Source organism: Aotus nancymaae, unplaced genomic scaffold (assembly GCF_030222135.1).
Source record: "Aotus nancymaae isolate 86718 unplaced genomic scaffold, 86718_ANA_hifiasm-v0.15.2.pri h1tg000015l_0, whole genome shotgun sequence".
Classification (NCBI taxonomy): Eukaryota; Metazoa; Chordata; class Mammalia; order Primates; family Aotidae; genus Aotus; species Aotus nancymaae.
Window position 1 is genome coordinate 11,918,701 of NW_026988426.1, and position 20,128 is coordinate 11,938,828.

The 20,128-nt window shown below is 36.2% G+C and overlaps 1 protein-coding gene across 2 annotated transcripts in view; it reads left to right on the top strand.

Moving 5' to 3' along the window:
* GABRG2 (gamma-aminobutyric acid type A receptor subunit gamma2) overlaps positions 1-2,582 on the top strand; it is a 94,539-nt gene extending 91,957 nt beyond the window's left edge. For both annotated transcript variants that reach the window (XM_021672214.2, XM_021672215.2), the window contains one exon: positions 129-2,582. In XM_021672214.2, the coding sequence (XP_021527889.1) occupies positions 129-404 (276 nt within the window). In that variant the 3' untranslated portion in view covers positions 405-2,582. The remainder of the gene's footprint in view (positions 1-128) is intronic.
* The last annotated feature ends 17,546 nt before the right edge of the window (positions 2,583-20,128 follow it).

Below are 20,128 nucleotides of genomic sequence, written 5' to 3' on the forward strand. Positions count from 1 at the left end.
GATGTCATAGCAATTTCCTGAGTACCCATTTTCAGATTCATCATCACATTGGTGACATTGTGGAAAAACAGTCTAGGATCTCTCAAGTATAACTAACTGATCCCTCTCCTTCCCTACCCTCATCCCAGGCCCCTACCATTGATATCCGCCCAAGGTCAGCAACAATTCAAATGAACAATGCTACACACCTTCAAGAGAGAGATGAAGAGTATGGCTATGAGTGTCTGGATGGCAAGGACTGTGCCAGTTTTTTCTGCTGTTTCGAAGATTGTCGAACAGGAGCTTGGAGACATGGGAGGATACATATTCGCATTGCCAAAATGGACTCCTATGCTCGGATCTTCTTCCCCACTGCCTTCTGCCTGTTTAATCTGGTTTATTGGGTCTCCTACCTCTACCTGTGAAGAGGTATGGGTTTTATTGATATGGGTCTTATTCACTGAGTCTCATGGAGAGATGTCTGTTCTAAGTCCACTTAAATAATCCTCTATGTGGTTGATAATGATCTGAATTTGTTTCTATGTCCAAACCTGGTAAATTTTATAATGTCATATTGTTTGTGCCCAGCCCTCCTTTGGTTAATGTACTTTGAACTTCGATGTTTGCTGTGTTTCAAACCTGCAAGGCAAAGTAAAATTACAGCAAGAACATTCACACCAAATAAGATATTTTTCAGCTACAGCAACTGAAACAGTGAAAGCCCTGACTGTTTACCATGGTGGTATCCTTACTAGATAAGTAATGCAATTAGATAGAAAAGGCCCAAAACTGTACCCTATGTTCATTTCGGGTCAAGTTGTCATGAATTTGATCCCAATAGAATACCTCCCTCATTTGAGACAAATCACAACTCACTTTAAATATGAAAGACTAGTCCAGAGATCTATTATGCCTTTATCTCAAGAGAGACAGAAAATTTACTCCACATTCATGTACAATGATGTAAATATTTCAATAACTTAGAATGCTTCAAGTTTAGTGCATGCATCTCTTTAGATCCCAAATAAATGGATTGAAGTTATCATCCTATTGTCTTTTATTTTGTGTCCTTGGGCTATAAAAGAATCCTGAATGTAATTATAAGGATTTGGGTTTGGAAATGGAGGGAGGAATTTCCATTGCCTTCTCCCTCATGCATGAAGATTCGAACAGCTTATTTTTTTCCTTGTATGACATATTACAACACTTTAAGTAAAATATAGACTGAATAATCAACATTTGCCACCTCTAAATATGCCCAATTTCATAACTAGAGTATAAAGTAATTGTATGTGCTTGCCGCTATTTTTTTCTTCCTTTTAGGATGATAGATCATAACAGAACTTATTCTCCATCTCAAGATCTGCTTCTAGTGATTGTGAGTGCCTTGTGGGCAGAATCCTTGTCATTTCCTCTTTGGGTCCATAGCACCTTGCATAGTGCCTGGCACATAGTTGGTGCTCAATAAATATGGTTTGAAGTGAATTGCCCTCACATGCTTCTGGCAAATCTCTGTGCTGGCCTGAAACCAGTGATTCATCTTTTCTCATAGGTGTTGTCAAGTGATATTTGATTTTGTAAAAATAACCAGAAAGATCCAAAGAACTTTAGCTATTTATGTTCATCTTCAAAAATTTCTTTCAGGCAAAGTCCATACTCCTTTTAAAACAATATTTATGTCCTATGTTTATGTATAGAAATGACTCTACTAGGGCATAATTAGAGTTTGTGTATTATTTTTCCAGGTTTGGGGATGAGTCAGTCCTTACCCATCCGCAATTTTGTTTGTGAACTTAAAACAGGAATAAGCAAAATTCATACCTGACTAGTGTTCAGAATGTAGTATTCTGTGCTCTGTGAAGAAAAATAAGTACTGAAGATTAGCTTTTAAAAACTGAAAAAAAACTGAATTACTTGCATAGAGGTTGAGCCTATGATTGTGGTCTCATTAGATTATATTGTAACCAAACAAAGCAGTTTCTCCAGACTTAAAACGTGGTGAGTTGAGCTCTATCTTCATGTACTCATCCTGAATTTGAATCCTTATTTTTCTAAAATAGCAGTCTTTGTTAATTATTTTTATGGAAATTATTGCTCTCTGTTATAATTAAATTATAGCTAGTATAACTTTACAGATAACCTGAAAAGAGTAAAAAGGAAGAGAGAGCGGCTTTGTCAATATAAAACCATGTAAAGTCATCATCAAGTCATCTGGATGAATCTTGAAACACATTTAGCCTCCAGTTTTACAAACCTTTAATATATCAGTGCTCCAGTATATAACCTCAAACAAATGTAAATACAATGAATTATTTTCTTGTTTTGAATTGTCAATATACTAAATGTTGACTCTTTGGGAGAGTTGTTGGCAAGTTTCAATGGTGACAAACATGTTATTGTCAACTTGAAATGTGTTCTGTAATGGGGACACTAAAAAAAGCTAGCTTTCCAATGTGTGCATAGTATTGGCAATATGAATATATATTATATATAATCTAAAACCTATTATAAGCTGCTCCCTGTCTATGTATTTGGAAACCTTTTCACAAAGGGAATTGCCTAACATGTGGACTTTTACAATAAAAATGCTGCATTGTAATCCATGGTGGCATCTCAGTAGTCTGGTTGGACTGTTTATCTCTTTTCCTCTCATTTCCCCAAATCCCCTTTCAGTGAGCTTTACTTGTGAGCTGTGTGACTGTGTTTTGTATGGTGGTATTCTTCACCTCGAAACAATTAAGAGAGGCACGTGGGCTACAGAGTGAAGAAGAAAGGCAGACATGTAATAAAGTAAAAATTCAAGCCTTCTCTACCTCAAGAATTTCAGTGTGGTTTAACATTAATTCCAGTATCAGATAAAGTTGGGATTCCAGCTTTATTATTTACCAGTTGTTTGACAATTGTCAATTCAGCCTTTAGAATCCTCCATACAGAATGATTTATGTATTTGTTCATTTGTTTAGAGATGGGTTCTTCCTCCATCACTCAGACTGAAGTGCAGTGGTACAATCATAGCATACTAGCCTCAAACTTATGGGCTTAGGTTTTCCTTCTGCCTCAGCCTCCTGAATAGCTGGAACTACAGATGCATGCCACCATGCCCAGCTAGAAGTCTCCATTTTAGCAGCTATGAATTAGATATAATAATGCTAACCTATGTAGTGACACTCAATAAATGGTCAAAAGCTCTCTCCCTCGCTTCCAATGCCTTCCATGCACTGCTGTCGTGCTCCCTTCACCCTATCAAGCTAGCTTCCCTAATAGAATCCAGCATTAGGCATATAAGCCTTTAAGTGACTCTTCATCACTCTGTTTTATTTTTAGGGGATATTTACATTGCAAACCTTTTAAACTATATGTTGGAAATTCATGTCTCACTGGGAAAAAACCCCTGCACATTACATTAGTTATTTTTAAGGCCAAAGAACTGTTATTTGTATCCCCCAAATTTACAAATATATGAAGTTGCTTAGACCTACTCCAGAGACAAGGTCATGTTTTCTTGAAGTCTTTTGAAATTCTTTCAGGAATATAATATAAACTTCACAACACAGCTGCCCTAACCATCCTCTGCCCCATTCTCTTGACCCCTCCTGTCTCCCTGCATCTAATTTAAACATCTATTTCTCACCTTCCAGACATATAAAAATATAGTTTTCACTTAGATGTTGTCTGCTGTCTAACTCAATCCTTTATCTTTAGCTCAGTGTGTATCTATTATATTGTCTTCATTCCTAATATTAAGTCTCAATATTATTCCTACTGGTAGCAATAATTTTTGTCTGCAATGAAGGTCAAATTAAGTTAACCAAATGATGTGGTCTTCAGGGATTATGTCAAAATTTGCTATCTCTATGCTTTGTCACTATGAATCTTTGTCAAAGGTGTAGAATATGGGGGAATGACCTAGGCCAAAAGCTCAGCCATATTTTCTGTGCTCAGTGAACTGCCAAGGTCACACAGCTAGTTGAAGGCAGATCAGGGGTTCATCTGAGTATTGCTCTTTCCACTGTGCCTCACAGTGTTTCAGAATTTGTCAGTAAAATTCTGGAATACTTTATCTTTCTGTTAATGTTTTAGGATCTGCCATACTGCAGGATGCTTGCTTTCTTTGATCTAAACCTCACTTTGACTCATTTTATTGCAATCAGACAGGAATTTTAGAATACCTAGTAACAGAGGGAAGTCAATGGATTTTGTATTTCTTTTATTCCCTCTCATGTATAATGACCAATTGATATTTAATATTACCCAGACTGATTTCAGAATGGTGTTTCAAAGAAATATCTTAACAATCCCAGACCTAGAGTTTGCCTTTGTCCTTTAGGGTATGAGTCAGTAGACAACCAAAAATTTTTCATGGCTTGGATCTGCAGGCTCATTCTTTCTACTATTTGAGCAAAGTGGTGGGGAGTGATCTAACTCTTATGATTCTGTCTAAGGTTAGAGATTATAGGGCAATTGCAAAATCCAGTTGAAACTTTCTTTTGCCATATTTTGAATAATAAAGAAATCATTTTTTTCTGATTACAGTTTGTATAACTAATTGGAAAGCAGAAGTTCTTGCTCCAGATTAACTAGGCTCAAATCTCAGCCCTGTCAACTTTTGTCTGCCTTAGTTTTCTCACCTGAAAAATGGAGATAATATTGGTGTACATCTCAGACTTTATTATAAGGAGACACTGAGTTAATACCAAAGAATGACTGGATGCTAGTAATTTTCCTCAGTGTAGATATGAAGTTTCAGAAATTACAGGGTACAAGGACCATATCTACTTTGCTTAAAAATATTGATCATCATTTGTGAGAACTCTCCTTTCTCGTTAAAAAAAAAAAGATATGTCACTGGACCAGGGATCGAAATTTCAGTTAACATCTGGGGATTTCCAAATATTCCTATCTTGATGATATTCAGTTTCTTAGGTAAATGAGAGAATTTGGCCCCCTTTTCTCCAAAAGACTTTTATTCGATCACTTCTCAGCTATTTGCTATGGCCTGATGCTATTGATTACCATCTAACATTTCAACTCTATTAAACTCTGTCTCTCTCCACACAGCTATCTTGGCTCATTTATCTTATTTCCTCCTTGAGACTTCTCCAAGGAAGTACAATATTCCTAGAATGTCTTTCTCTGCTCAACAGATTCAACAGTCTCTAATTAAAGACTCTACCTGGTCTGTAAAGTCTTCCCAGTTTCACTAAAGTTCAATATGCTATTTTCTTTTATCTCTTCCAGTACTTGATGTGACTTTTGAATGGCCTAATCTTAATGTTTGTCTTAGCTAAATACTTACATTCATCCAATCCTCTTAGTAAATAAAATTAAATGAACAATGCTGTGACAAGATTATGTTATAAATAATTCACTATCAATTTGCATCTTAAATCAGGTTGTTTATCTTCTATCTCCATGCTCTATAAATTTGACTCATAGTTTTTTTTTCTGTGACTTGTATTTTTTATGAGTGTGAAATTAAGTTCCTCATCAAATAAGTTTTCATTAAGCATCTATACATTCAGTTTAATATAAAGTTTTCAGTAAATTCATGCCGTGGGCCTAATATAGGGCCCTGTGAGTGCCAGAAGAGATAAATTTCAGGTATGCTCGGGCCTGAAATGTCCATAATATGATAGAAGAGTCAGACGAGAATACAAATAACTATAATAGAGCTGCGCACAAGTAGTTGCAGATAAAATAAGTCATTATTCTAACTGTTAGTGAAATCAGAAAAGGGTTTCTCTGTATAAAAAGCATTCCACTACATGTGAGGAGGTCCCATCACTGCTCAAAGGCCACCTTTCTAAAATTACTAATAAAAATCCTATAGACTATTTGAAAACTATGTACAAGTACATAACAATATTGTTCTTAATACATTAGCAAGAATTAATCACTAAAATAGTATTTATCTTTTTAATTTTGTTTTCCTCCATATATATTTACAGCTGAGGGTTTATTTCCCATATATATTTAAACACATAGATTAGATTAGACAGATGAATAGAGGTATACATATGGATATGTATCTGCTTTGAAGTATGAGTTTTCCACACAATTATATGTGTGTCGGTGAGTATATTTAACATAACATTTTCTGGCATTCTATTATTATATCACAGGGCTGTGTCATAATTTATTTCCCAATCCTTCATTTCTGAAAATTTGCATTCTTATTTTTGTTGCTATAAGTAATATTACAAAAATATTTTTGTCATAGGCAATATATATATACATATATGTATAATATCCATATATATAATATGATACATATTTTAATTCAACAAAGCCCATGTTTAGGGATTTAGTCTATAAAAATAGAGGAATATATATATACACATATATATAAAATATAATACATATTTTATAGACATTTAACAATTAGAATTGTATAGGCATTTAACAATTGCTTTATCATTTTAAAGCCTATTGAACAATTGTATAGGCATTTAACAATTAGAATTGTATAGGCATTTAACAATTAGAATCCTGGCAGAAAAATAATTGTATACTCCAAGGAGTAATTGAAGAAAAATTAATGAAGGGTTACTTACAAATATGTACACAAGGTTAAAGCCTACCAATTAAAGGATAATTTAGTACCATGGGTCTAGCAGTTATCAACTGAACTAGTTACCTATGTCCATTGTACAAATTACTATGAACTCAGTGACTTAGAACAACACAAATTCATTATCATATCTGAAGGTCAGAAATTTCAGTGGCTGAGGTCAAGATGTGAGCAAGGTTGCATTCCTTCTGGAGGATCTAGGAGAGAATTGATTTCTTGTCTTTTCCAATGTCTACAGGCCTCTTGAATTCCTTGGCTTGTGGCTCATATTCACCTTCAAAGCCCGCAACTGCATCACTCAAATGTCCATTTCCTTCATCTTTCCTCTGGTTATGACCTCAAGCCTCTTACTTACAAGGACCTACGTACCTTGTACTCACAAGATAGGTAATCCAAGATAATCTCCAACATAGATAATACAAGATCATCTCATCCCCAGATCCTTAATGCCTGCAAACTCCGTTTTACCACATAAGATATCATATTTATAGTTTGCAGAGATTCGAACAAGAACATTTTTGCCTACCACACCACCTTAGTCATTGAAGCACAAAAGAAAAGAACAGTTACAGGACCTAGAACTCAACAGGAGCTGTGACTTTAATACAGCCACTGCCGAACAGTGGCCAGTCAAGGAGGGAGAGTAGGAATAAGTACTCAGAATTATCTCTTCTCCTACCTAAAGTACACATAATTGGTCAAATCAAATGGAAACTAGCAGACATGGAAATACAGATAGGGTAGGACAGAGGTCACCCTCATGGGGCATACCATGTGGTGAAGAACTTTGAAGAATGAATCCAGAGAAATGAGTAGAAATGATCCAGAAAACCTCTTCAAAAGGAAAGGAGACATTTAGGGTTTTCAAATTGATTTCTATGCCATGGAAAAAATAGTCTTTGAAAGTTATTACACTGGAATATTACAGACCCAAATATTTTATATTGGGTAATCTGTTCAACCTGAACAATTTTTCAATAGGCTTTAAAATGATAAAGCAAATGCCTTTATACAACTACTTTCTGGGAGTTAATGTGGGTTAATAGGCCTCTCAGGTGAGTCTTGTGGCAAGGATGCCACAAGTTAGTCTTTGCAGGCCACAGCACCCTTGAGGTATTTTAACAAAGTGTGGACCTTCTGAGCCAATATTTCTCATCTGTTATTGCAGAACTTAAAAAGCGACAGGGCTTCTGAGTCACTGAGAGCCCAAGGGTACAATTCTACACTGAGTTCAAGGCTGAAAATAGCAAAGCCACAGACCTATTTCTGTAAACACAATGACTATAAGGACAATTAATACTTAATTTGCACAATTTAACCTAAAGTGATTACAGCAAACCATTTGGAAAACAGACCATCTTAGTACTGACACTCTGAAACTAGCCTCTTTCAGTGTACAAGACTGTGATTTTCTCACTGACAGCCTTCCTAACCTCTTGGAATCATGGGAGAAACTGAGTCCTCATTAGGGCCAGATTGTGAACCCTCTTGAACAAAAAAGGACAGTTTTACTTTGCACTTAAATTTAGCTCTTCTCTTCTAAACCTCTGTTTCTTCCCTTTCACTGTTTCCATCTCTTTTTTTTTGTCTTCAAAAAGACTTGATGATTATGACACAATGAGGAGGTGATCCAATTCAGTAAGTATGTTGAGTGCCTACCATATGCCAAGAACTGCACTATGCATTGGGGATATCTTCACAAAAATTATTGGCTTGGGCCCTATCCTTATGGAATTTACAATATAATGCAAACAGAGGTAAGAAATTGAAATTCAGTGGCTGATTAGTATTATTGATGCAGAGGTAAACATCTTATCACAAAAGCCTCACCCCTTCCCAAATCCTACATATATAAATGTATGGAGTAGCCTTAAGCTGATATTTTTCAATTAATATTAATAGATGTATATCTTATACATAGAAAATAAACCTGTAAAGTAGTGGATCATGGGGTTTCCTTAGGATAACACATTTTTCATTTTTGAAAATTGCTAGTAACTACTAGAGTATTGAATCAGTATTTTTCATTATAAATGTCTTTTCTGGCATGTATATGAAATTACACAGGCAACATGTATTTCTTTTGAAAACACAATGTTTTTCAGGCATAGTGATTTTTTACCAAGGGACTAAACAATACAAAATCTTAAAGTACTCTCAATGGTGTTTTATATTAAATAGTTGACCTCCCTAGTTTGGTACTGGAGAATTAGCAAGAGTTATTAAAGTAATAAATTCCTGCTGGTGCCATGAAAGTTGGGGCTTTCCAACTTGTACTGACCTATGATAAGCAATAATTTTACATCCTAAACTAATATACACGCACTATGCATGTATATTCATTTGCAATGTATATACTTGATGAAACCTTCCTTATAAAGCTATAGCTTCTCAAAGTGAGGGCCCAAGTTTATACATCTGAATCTTTATTGCCTAGCACAGTGGCTGACCCTCAATAGCCACTTGAGAGATGAAGTTTTTAAAATACAATCTGTAAAACTGATGCTACTGAACTATTATTTGTGAAGTTTTTATTTAATATGCCCATTCTATTTTTGATTTTTAAGGAGGAATATACATAAATATATATACATATATATGTGTGTATATATATACACATATATATATATATGTAGGCACCACAACATTCTAAAGCACCCTTTCACAAACCTTCCCCCAAAGATCACCATTAACTTAATGAACATAATCAAAATTAATCCTTAGATGTTAATGTGAGACTCCTATCTAAGACAATATCTACTGAAAGTCACCATGAAATTTAAGACAACTTACTGAGATTTGTTATTTAGCAATTAGCCATCAATGGCATCCAAGAGACTCAATTAGTTTTGGGGAGAAACAAGAAACAAATTTCCTCGAATGAGATTTTGTCAGGTAAATTCAATCTAACAAGGGTCAAGACTAAAATTACTTCCTTTTTAATAAGTGATATGGTTTGGATGTTTGTTTTCTACAAATCTCATGTTAAAATGTGATCCCCAATGTTGGAGATGGGGCCTGGTAGGAGATTATTGGATTATAAGGCAGATGTCTCATGAATGGTTTAGCACCATCATCTTAATGATAAGTGAGTTCTCGCTCAGTTAGTATAGGATATCTGGTTGTTTTAAAGATTCTGAGACCTCCTCCTTCTGTATCTTGCTCCTTTTCTCATCACGTGACATGCTGCTCCTGCTTCAACTTCTTCTATGAGTAAAAGCTCCCTGAGGCCTCCCGAGAAGCCAAGCAGATGTCAGTGTCATGCTTCCTGTACAGCCTGCAGAACCATGAGCCAATTAAACTTCTTTTCTTCATATATTACTAGCCTCAGGTATTCCTTTATAGCAACACAAAATGGACTCATACAATAAGGTAGCAATTATTTATAATTGTCTGAACTTCTTTAAGTCCACACTGAACCCAACTTTGAGAGCTTATTGTATTTTTTGCATAATTTTTTAATACTTAATACAAGGTAGAAAAATAAAGAGATAATGATTTTCTGGTTATTCAGTTTAATGTCTACGTCCTTCAAAGTTTATTTTGATGGTTTTATAGAGTGAGAGGAAGAGGAAGACCCAGACCAAGAGCAAGATGAGATAATGAGGAATAAATAACACAATGGGGAAAGGATAAAAGAATTTACACTTCTTTGACCATTAATTCATTACTATTAGGAATAATTTAACTAGAATCCCAAATGTAATAATTTCTTTATATTGGTATATGATTTTTCATTTGCAAAAGTTACACGAGCCTTCATATTATCATTACTAACACTTTGAGCACTTATATTTATATTTGTACATTTAGTAGAAAATACTATTTGTATTTTCCAAATGTTCTGTCGTTTATGACAAAGTTTAATCACAACATGCTACTCATCACTGGTACTTAACAAATGTCTGCTTTAATAGCAATGATGACAAAATTATATGATAATAAAGATGTGGCAGGGGAGGGGGAAAGATGACCAATTAGAAGCAGCTAAGTGCATAGCACTCATGGAGGGGAATAAAAAGGGCGAGTAAATACAGCACCTTGAACGGAGATATCCAGGTACTCTTACTGGGACTGATCGAGGAAACAACTTGACCCATTGAGAATGAAGAAAAGCAGGGCAGGGTACTGACCTACCTGGGAGCATCATGCAGCCAAGCGAACCCTTACCTACCGCCAGGGGAAGCAGTGAGTGAATGTGCAACCTTGGGAAACCACACTTCTCCCATGGATCTTTGCAACCCTTGCATCAGGAGATCACCTCGTAAGCCACTCCACCAGGGCCTTGTGTGAAGTCTCAGCAGAGCAGCTGCTCAGACATGCACAGAGATCCAGGAGCTTTCCATACTCTGGCCCTAGGATTCCGACAAAAGTGACTGCATCTCAGGCAAGGTGGGAGGTCTGTGAAGGGGTGTTGTCTGGGGTAATATTAGAGGTTCGTGGCCTCACTCCAAGAAAATGAAGGATGCAGACAAACACAAGGAGTGAGTTTAAGAGCAGAAGTTTCAGAGGCGAAAGAAAGAGAAAAGAGAAAAGCTCTCTCTCCTGCAGGGAGAGAGAAGTTCCCGAGGGGGTCTTTTGGTGGTGAAATGCACAGGGTTTTATAGATGAGCTTGAGGAGGCATTGTTTGATTTACATAAGGCACAAGAAATTGGTGAGACCAGGTATGCCATTTGCATAGCATGTGAAGAAGCTGTCCATCTCACCCCAATCTTTTATTATGCAGAGGGGGTCTCTACCTGCCTGGTGCCATGTTGCCTGCTTTTTTATTGCACACATAGCAACAAAGAAAAGGGGAGAGAAACCTCCATGTTGAATATATCTGGCTTCCAGGTATCCCTTTTCTATAGGTATAGCTGCTGGCATTTACCTATGCAAGCTTTTGGCTTGCATATCTATGCCTGCAGCTTGATTTTCTCAGGCTGCTTCTTGTTAGAAAATAAATGATTTGGGAGCTGCTTTTTGTTAAAAGAAACCTTACTGAGGACTCTACCCTTGCTATCTGCCTAAATAATTTCTAGCTCTTACATCATCTGTACATACTCCTAGGAAAGGTGGAAAGTCCAGGGGCTGGGCAAGATTGGTCTGCAGGCCCCATTCCCATGGCACCACACAAGATAAGACCCACTATCTTAAATTCCAGCCGGCCTGAGACCTGAGATGGGACACAGCCCCCAAGGGGAGGAGTGGGCCACTGTCTTTGCTGTTTGCATGACTCAGTCATTCTAGTCTGCAGGCTTTGGAGAGTCCAAATGGTACTGACAAGGAAGAGGCTCCCAGTGAAGCACAGCCTCTTTACCAAATACTGATAACATCATTAAAATCTTTCTCGATCTGGGTTCTGCATAGGTGGATAGGTTGCACGTATTTTGTGAAAAATATTTGATCAGTACCCTTTTCAATACATATATTTAGTTCGGTAGAAACTTCAAAAATACAGGAAAGTAGCTTCAACCAAAGCTAACAGAGCCCAAGTTTCCACAGGAAGTTTGGTGCTGAGCTGTCCAGAGCAGTTATGCATCTGAGTGTTGCCAGCCCTTAGCCATGCTTTCTTAGCTTTATTCTCGCCTGTTATTAGGCATAGCCTGAACCAGAGCTATGGCTCACTGCTCACTTTATTCTACTCCCTAGTCATGCGGAACAACATAGTCTAAAAAGGAAGATGTGGACTGGGGAGATGGGAGACCTGTTTTCTATTCCCTATGCTTCTACTAACTAGCCTCGAGATCTTAACCACTCTGTGCCTCAGTGTTCCCATCTGCAAATGGGGATAGTGTTAATTGTCCTACCTACCTCACAGGGTTGTTGTGAGGGTAAACTGAGACAATGAATTGAAAGAACTTTGACAAGTAAGTGCTATAAAATTGTAAGAAATGGAAACAGTCATGTTAAAGGCAATGGAATGGACATTGGCAGAAGGGGTAATGGATCGTCCAGCCCTTTCTCTGTGTGGCTTAAACCCAGGTAGCCATTGCTTTATACATTTTCACTTAGCACAGATTTGTAATTATGCATGTAATAAAGCACAGCCTTATCAAAAAAAAAAAAGATAAAAATACATAAAGGTGGTCAGGAATGGTGGCTCACTCCTGTAATCCCAGCACTTTGGGAGGCTGAGGTGGGTGAATCACCTGAGGTGAGGAGTTCAAGACCAGCCTAGTCAACATGATGAGATCCTGGCTCTAGTAAAAAAAAAATACAAAAATTAACTGGGTGTGGTGGCAGGTGTCTGTATTCCCAGCTACTGGGGAGGCTGAGGCAGGAGAACCACTTGAACCTGGGAGGCAGAGGTTGCAGTGAGTTGAGATTGTGCTGCCACACTCCAGCTTAGATGACAGAGCAAGACTCTGTCTCAGAAGAAAAACAAATGTATAAAGGTGTATGTTTGCATATATACATATTCTGTATTTGTTTATATCTATCAACAAACGATATACATCTATAATAAATTAAAGTACATCCCTTGGCTGTGAAGCCATGAAGCATAATATAAGGAATCTTAAAGAAAATCAGATCAATTTTACTTTAAGTTCTAGTTTTGCAAGAAAAAGCATTGTGATCTCAGGATAAAGATAGCATGTCCAGAGTTTTCTCACGAGGGGCTTGAACTATATTAAATCCAATTTTAACTTTCGTATCTTATATTCCATAAGCTATACATGAAATGTTTTATCAATCTTCCAGGTACTGATACCGACTTTGAAAGAGAGTAAAGATAATGAACACAGTTTCTAGAATATCAGTAGACCATTGTTATGTTCATTTAGATTTATACTTTTTCACTTTACAAAATGCGTGTTGACCACGAGTTTTAACTATATAACTAGAAGTCAAATACATTGCATTGTTATTTCAGTAGCTGGAAAATATTCTGCAAGTTGTATGAACAGAATAACTCAAATGTTGTGAAAATTATGCCTATATGTATATCCATGGAGAATTATTAACCCTCACCAAATAAGAAAATCCTTCATGCTATTTACACTCATCTGTGTTATATACATTGGCCAATCGAGAATCAGGCGCATAAAAATGGTTTATATTTGTGACAGAGGACCTGAAATTGCTGTTTATGAATTCACATCTCAATATTTGTAAGCCTGTCTTTCCTGACCAGAGTCACATGGCCTGCTAAACTGTGCCTAGATCTTAGCTGCTTTGAAGGCCAACTCCCAGAGACAATTCTCCAAGGAAAAACATCAAGTCTTTACTATCTAGCTGAGAATGAAATATAAAAAAATCACTCACGTTCAAAACAAATCGTTATCTGCAACTTCTTTGGAACCCTAACTGTGGGTCCCCCAAAGTAAATTTTGAGTAGACGACATATTTTCACTTAGAAAACTAAATTTCCAATTTTGGTGGATAGATTAAATAGAGAGATGACAGATAGCCAGGCGGACAGAGAGAAGGAAAAATACTAATAAAATTTATGCTACTTGGAACATTAGAGACCATTAGTGATTTTTATTTTTAAAAATATCCCTCTGAGTTTTCTAAAATCTTCAGTTGTGTACACAAATTAATTTTATAAGCAGAAAAGGGATATGTTCTTAAATTATAAAATTGCTCTGATAAAAATCTGGATTTTTTACATATATGTGGTCAGTGTGGGAAAGATTTTTCTCAGCAAATCATAAATTCTACCCCAAAAAAGTCACTACCAGCAAGGTAGACCACAGTGCTACGTATACAATTCAACAAAAAATAAAGTTTTTTTAAAAATGTTAAATGTTCTTTAAACCAGAAGTTGAGTGCATTTACTTTCCGTTGTTGTTTAAACACATTCCCTTTGTCCTTTCCTCCAAACCCTTCCTTCCTGTTTCAGATGGCATTTCAGGGAGCTATTTGAAGGCTCAGCCCCTCCCACACCCACACCTCCACTTTTAGTTCCTTTTCTTTTTGAAAAATACAGAAAGTGCTCATGAGAAGCAACAGAGGAATAGCTCTAGAGACTGGAGTTGTCTCTAATTTCCATTATTAGTGGAGGTCAGGTGGCAATGCTCAATGTGTGTTCCACCATCCCACAGTGAGATTTTAAATGTTGCAGAAGTGCCAGGGCTCCAAAACTGGGTCATGGTGGCCCTCCTCCAATTAGTCACAGACACTCCGCTGTGAGGCTGATGAAGGCAAGTTGCAACATTCCTCTCTCCTAACGTGGACTGATTAAGAATGATTAAACAGTGTGCTTGCCCACAGCGCCCATGCATGAGAAAATAGAGGACACTACTTCGCTCAGTGAGGCTGTTATTCTACTATTCATTTATTCATTACAAAAATAGCTAGGAAATACTTACTAAGTGATGAAAAATGATGATTCTGGATAGAATAGAACAAGAAAGAGTCAGAAACTTCTTCTTTTTAAAAACACTTATCTAATGAATAGTTTAGAACATCTATTATGAAGGAGACATTATGATGTATGAAGACTAGAACAGGAAATAAGCCTGTGCAATAGCCAATGCTGTTGAGGCCCATATCCACCATCTGTATCTGACGTACAAGAGCCAACCTTCAACTGTCAGCTCTTGCATTTTTTTTTTTTTTTTTTTGCCTGGAAGATTTTGGGTCGTTGGAGTTTATCCGGTTGTCTACACAACAGGCTAAAAGTGTCAGGGAATTCATAACAATCCCCCACTCCTCCAATCACCTGCCTTCCCCTTAGCTGCCTTTAACCATAACTGATGGGAGTTGATACTAGGTGATTACTCTGGTTTGCCTGGGACTGAGGGGTTATCCAGGATGTAGCACTTTCAGTGATAAAACTGTAACTTTCGTTGCAATCGGGCTAGTTGCTCATACTAGCCCTCCTCCAATTAGTCACAGCTACTCTGCTGTGAGTGTGTGAATATGGTAACTCTTTCCTAGGCTGGAGTAACCCTGAGGCACATATTTTACACGGTCTCCCAGAGAGTCTAAGCATGTTAAGCTTCACTAACCCAGAGTGACAATGTCCTTGATGAGCTGTTTATTGATTACTTTTCCACCCTTGTCTCTCTTTTTACTCTGTCATCAGTAAGAAAGATCACCTTCAAAATTATTGCACTTGAATTTTTCTCTCAGACCCTGCTTCTAGGGAAAAATAAGCTAAGAGAAAGTCATGGTGCCTACCCTTGAAGGGACATAAAATTCAGTGACAGTCAGGCGAAAAAAAAAGTGGATAATTAAGATGCAAAAAAAAGACTCAGTATGATGAATTCTATGATCAGGGTAATAATTATATCCTCTGGGAGATCATAGGGGGACCTTGGGGAGAGAGAGAAAGCTTACAAGAGTAAGTTAACAACTAAGCTGAATCATGAAGGATGACGTGCAGTTAGCCTACCGAATGAGAGAGAAGGTCACATTGTTAGGCAGTAGAAGAGAATCTTTCTGTAAATCTTAAAGGTGAAATAAAGTGCAGCCTGCCTGGGGATCTACAAATAGTAACCAATGGTTGGAACTTAGAATGAAGTGAGTAGTTTGGATAGAAGAAGCCACAGATTTAGACAAATGCTGGGTCATGAATGACCTTGTTTGCCCTACTAAGGAGTTTGGATCTTATCCTGAAGGCAGTGGAATGACATTGACAGGCTTTAAGTAAGTAAGGAAGTGACATGATCAGATTTGACTTCAGAAAATCACTCAGACTGCATTGTGAAAAATGGATTGGAAGGGTCATGAACTGAAACAGGGACACCAGTTAGGAAGCTGCTGCAGTGATTATTGGGCAGGTTAATGGTGTTTTGATCAGTGAGATAAAGAGATAGGCATGTATATTTCAGGTATTAGGAGAAGATAAGCTATAAAACTTATGATTTATTATATATGATCTGTGAGAGAAAATGTCCAATTTCTTGAGTATATAAATTGATGAATAATTACAAATGGTTGCAATAGTAAATCAAATGGAAAATTTCAGTTTAGGATCTGTTGGATTTGAGATTTTGTGGAGAAGCCATTGCATATTAATCACTACAAGCAGAATGAAAAGTGGCTAATAGCATGGGATTGTAAGACACATCTAAATTCTAATAGTATGTATTGAGTAATTTATTAAATATCGAATCTTCAGTTTACTTATCTTTAAAGGGAGTTAATATTTGAACCTACCTTTTAAGGCTGATAATTCATCAAATGGGTTTATCAGAGAGACTCATCCACAGTGAGTTCTCAATTATTATGACTCTTACATTTAATAGTAGTACAGTGTTACCATCAGGCTATAATTCCATAGATACATAGACATGTGGACTGGAGATAAGGAGAAAAACTTATATTGGAAATATAGCTTAAATTATTAGAATAAAAAAACAGTACCTTAAGATCAGGGAATGAATAGGTTCACTGAGGAAAAGTGTTTAGAATAAAAAGAAGTTGTAACCATGAGGAAAACAAAAGAAAATTCTAGTAAGGAGGCTCAGAAAGACACAATAAGAAGGCTGTGGTGTGACATATTCCTTCCCCCTCCAGAATAAAGTACAATGTAAGGAAAGGTTGATGAACACATCAAATTCTGAACAGAGATTAACTAAAACTAGAGCTGAGATGTTTCCATTCAACGAAGTAACAAAGAAGTCAATGGTGATTTTATCTACAACAATTTCAGCCTAGCAGAGGTGGCAGAAGCCAGACTGTAGTTGTCTGAAACACAAACAGAGGGTGGCAAAATGGAGACAGCCATTCTTTTGCAGGCAACTTCTTTAAGACACTTGGTTGTAAAGGGAAGGAGAGAGATAAGAGAATAGCTTCAGGGGGTCCAAAAGAGGTGAAGGAAAATTTTTATATTTTAAATATGGGAGAAACTTGTATTGGTTTTAATACTGTTGAGAGAGGTCAATGGAGAAGAAAGGCTAAGAAAAAGAAAATAAATTGAATTAAATGACCCAGACCTTTAAGGACACTGAATGTGACGGGATCCAGTACACAGGTGAAAGAAAGACACCTTTAATATCGTGTCCTTAGGCTGGGCATAGTGGCTTATGCCTGTCATCCCAGCACTTTGGGAGGCCGAGTTGGGCGGATCACAAGGTCAGGAGTTCGAGACCAGCCTAGCCAACATGGTGTAACCCTGTCTCTACTAAAAATACAATAACTAGCTGGACATGGCTGCACGTGCCTGTAGTCCCAGCTACTCCAGAGGCTGTGGCAGGAGAATTGCTTGAACCCAGGAAGCGGCGGCTGGAGTGAACTGAGATTGTGCCACTGCACTCCAACCTGGTCAACAGAGCAAGACTCCATCTCAAAAATAAAAAATAAATAAAAAATAAATTGTTCCCTTGCCAAAATATCTTGCTAATGTATACACAATTTCTAGAATAGAAACTTCTCTGGCCGTGACTGATAGTTTGCACTGTAGTCAAATTTGTCAGGGCTAGTTGATTGGAGTTGCATGGCATTAGTTATTAGAGCATGAAGCAAAGTTAATCAGCATCTAAGGGACAGATTTCCTGTCCTGTTAACCTGAGCTTCTGGGAGATTTTACCCCTCCGAAGTTAAATTGGTTCCACTTGTTTCCACTTTGCATTAGTTTTATGGGGCCATCATTTAATCCACTACATAGCTTATGTGCCAATTTTAGCAAGTTAAAAATGATTCCTTGAAATGTACTCGAATTAATAAAGTGACCTGAGAGACTGGGAAAGGATGGGGAGTCAAGGATGGGGGGTTGGTATTGCACATGCCTAATGTAGCACATGCTTTTTGTATATTATTCTGGTTAGCTTAATAATGTATTCCATACAATTTACATATATATATATATGTATCAAATGTCAATTAAGGAAATAAAACCTAATTCCAGGTAATTGTATATTGTGTTTTGCATATGTATTATATATTATATGTAATATACATACTACAGTATAATACATAATAATTGTTCTTAATAATTACCATATAATATATACTACATTATTATAATGTATATATTAATCATTCATGATAATTTTATATATTACATGTACTATATCTTATAAATATAATAAATATTACATATTACAATTATATATTGTTACAATATAATAAATACCATTTTTATATTATTATAATATATTATAATTAATTGTTATATATAATTATGTATGTATATTATTTATATATATATATATTTACACACAATATAAAATTTCCTGGAATTAGATTTTCTTAATTGAAATTTTAGATAGCTTTCAATCTATAAATTTACTTAGTCAAATCAATATCAAAACTATTAATATTGTCAGTGATTTGTCTCTGAGCCTGAATTCCACCAAGGGAGAAATTTGTAACAGAAAAAAAGTCCATTCCTTACTCTACAGGTAGTTTTGAGATGTCCAAGTTGTTCTCAGCTCCTGTGAATGCTCCACTAGTCATTAGATACGCATTGTATGATGTTAGTTTGAAAACAACATAATTATTACAAAGGATCACTGGTGCAGAAGCTAATGGACACTCTAGAATATGCATGGATAGATTTCAGGGATTCTGTAATCCTCTAAATTTATGTGCATGTTTTCAACTTAAATCAAAGGAGAACCCACAGTCCACATAGTTTGAAAGAAATGCTGAGTGCTCGTGTTCATCCTACTCTTAGTTTTCCTATCTACTGACATTTCAAAGTAGTTACATCAGCTTAGACTCACACCAGAAAAAATATAAGCGAATGTTTCTCATACTCCTGCTGATGCATATTATTTAAAACTTTTTAATATAGGATTTGAATTGTGCTGCTTTGTTTTAAATTGCATTTTTATAAATTTATGAGATTCAAAATCCTTTCTTGTGTTTGTGATCATTCAGGTTATTTCTTTGAATTGATTGCCCATACCCTTGATTGTTTTATCTTCTTCCTTTTTTTTTTTGTCCTATTCATTTATAGATGCTTGTTTTATGTTTTTCATATTTTACCTGTATTGGAGATGAATAGATGTTTAAATATCTTCTCTTAGTCTACCCAGCTGTTTTTAAACTCTATGATTTCTATGGCATACAGAATTTTTTAATTCATTGTGGTTGAACTTATATGCTTTTCCTTCAGAAAGTCTTCTTCACACAAAACTCTCTATACTTTATTGTAACACTTTTGTAGTTTTCATTGTTTTAATATTAAGGTAATTTTCAAGATATAATTAATTTGCATATATATTTTTGCATTTATACAAGTTATTTTTTTATTTCAATAGGTTTGGGGAACAGGTGGTGTTTAATTATTTGTATAAGTTCTTTAACGGTGATTTCTGAGATTTTGATGCACCCATCACCCGAGCAGGACACACTGTACCCAATATGTAGTCTTTCATCCCATGCCACACCTCATCCTTTCCCCTGAGTCCCCAAAGTCCAATGTGTCATTCTTATGTCTTTGTGTTCTCATAGTTTAGCTCCCACATATGAATGAGAACATGCGATGTTTGGGTTTCCATTCCTGAGTTACTTCACTTAAACAATAATAGTCTACAATTCCATCCACGTTGCTGCAAATGCCATTATTTCATTTCTTGTTATGGCTGAGTAGAATTATCTTATATATATCAAATTTTCTTTATCCACTTGTTAATTGATGGGCATTTGGACTGGTTCCATATTTTTGCAATTCCAAATTTTTGCTGCTATAAACA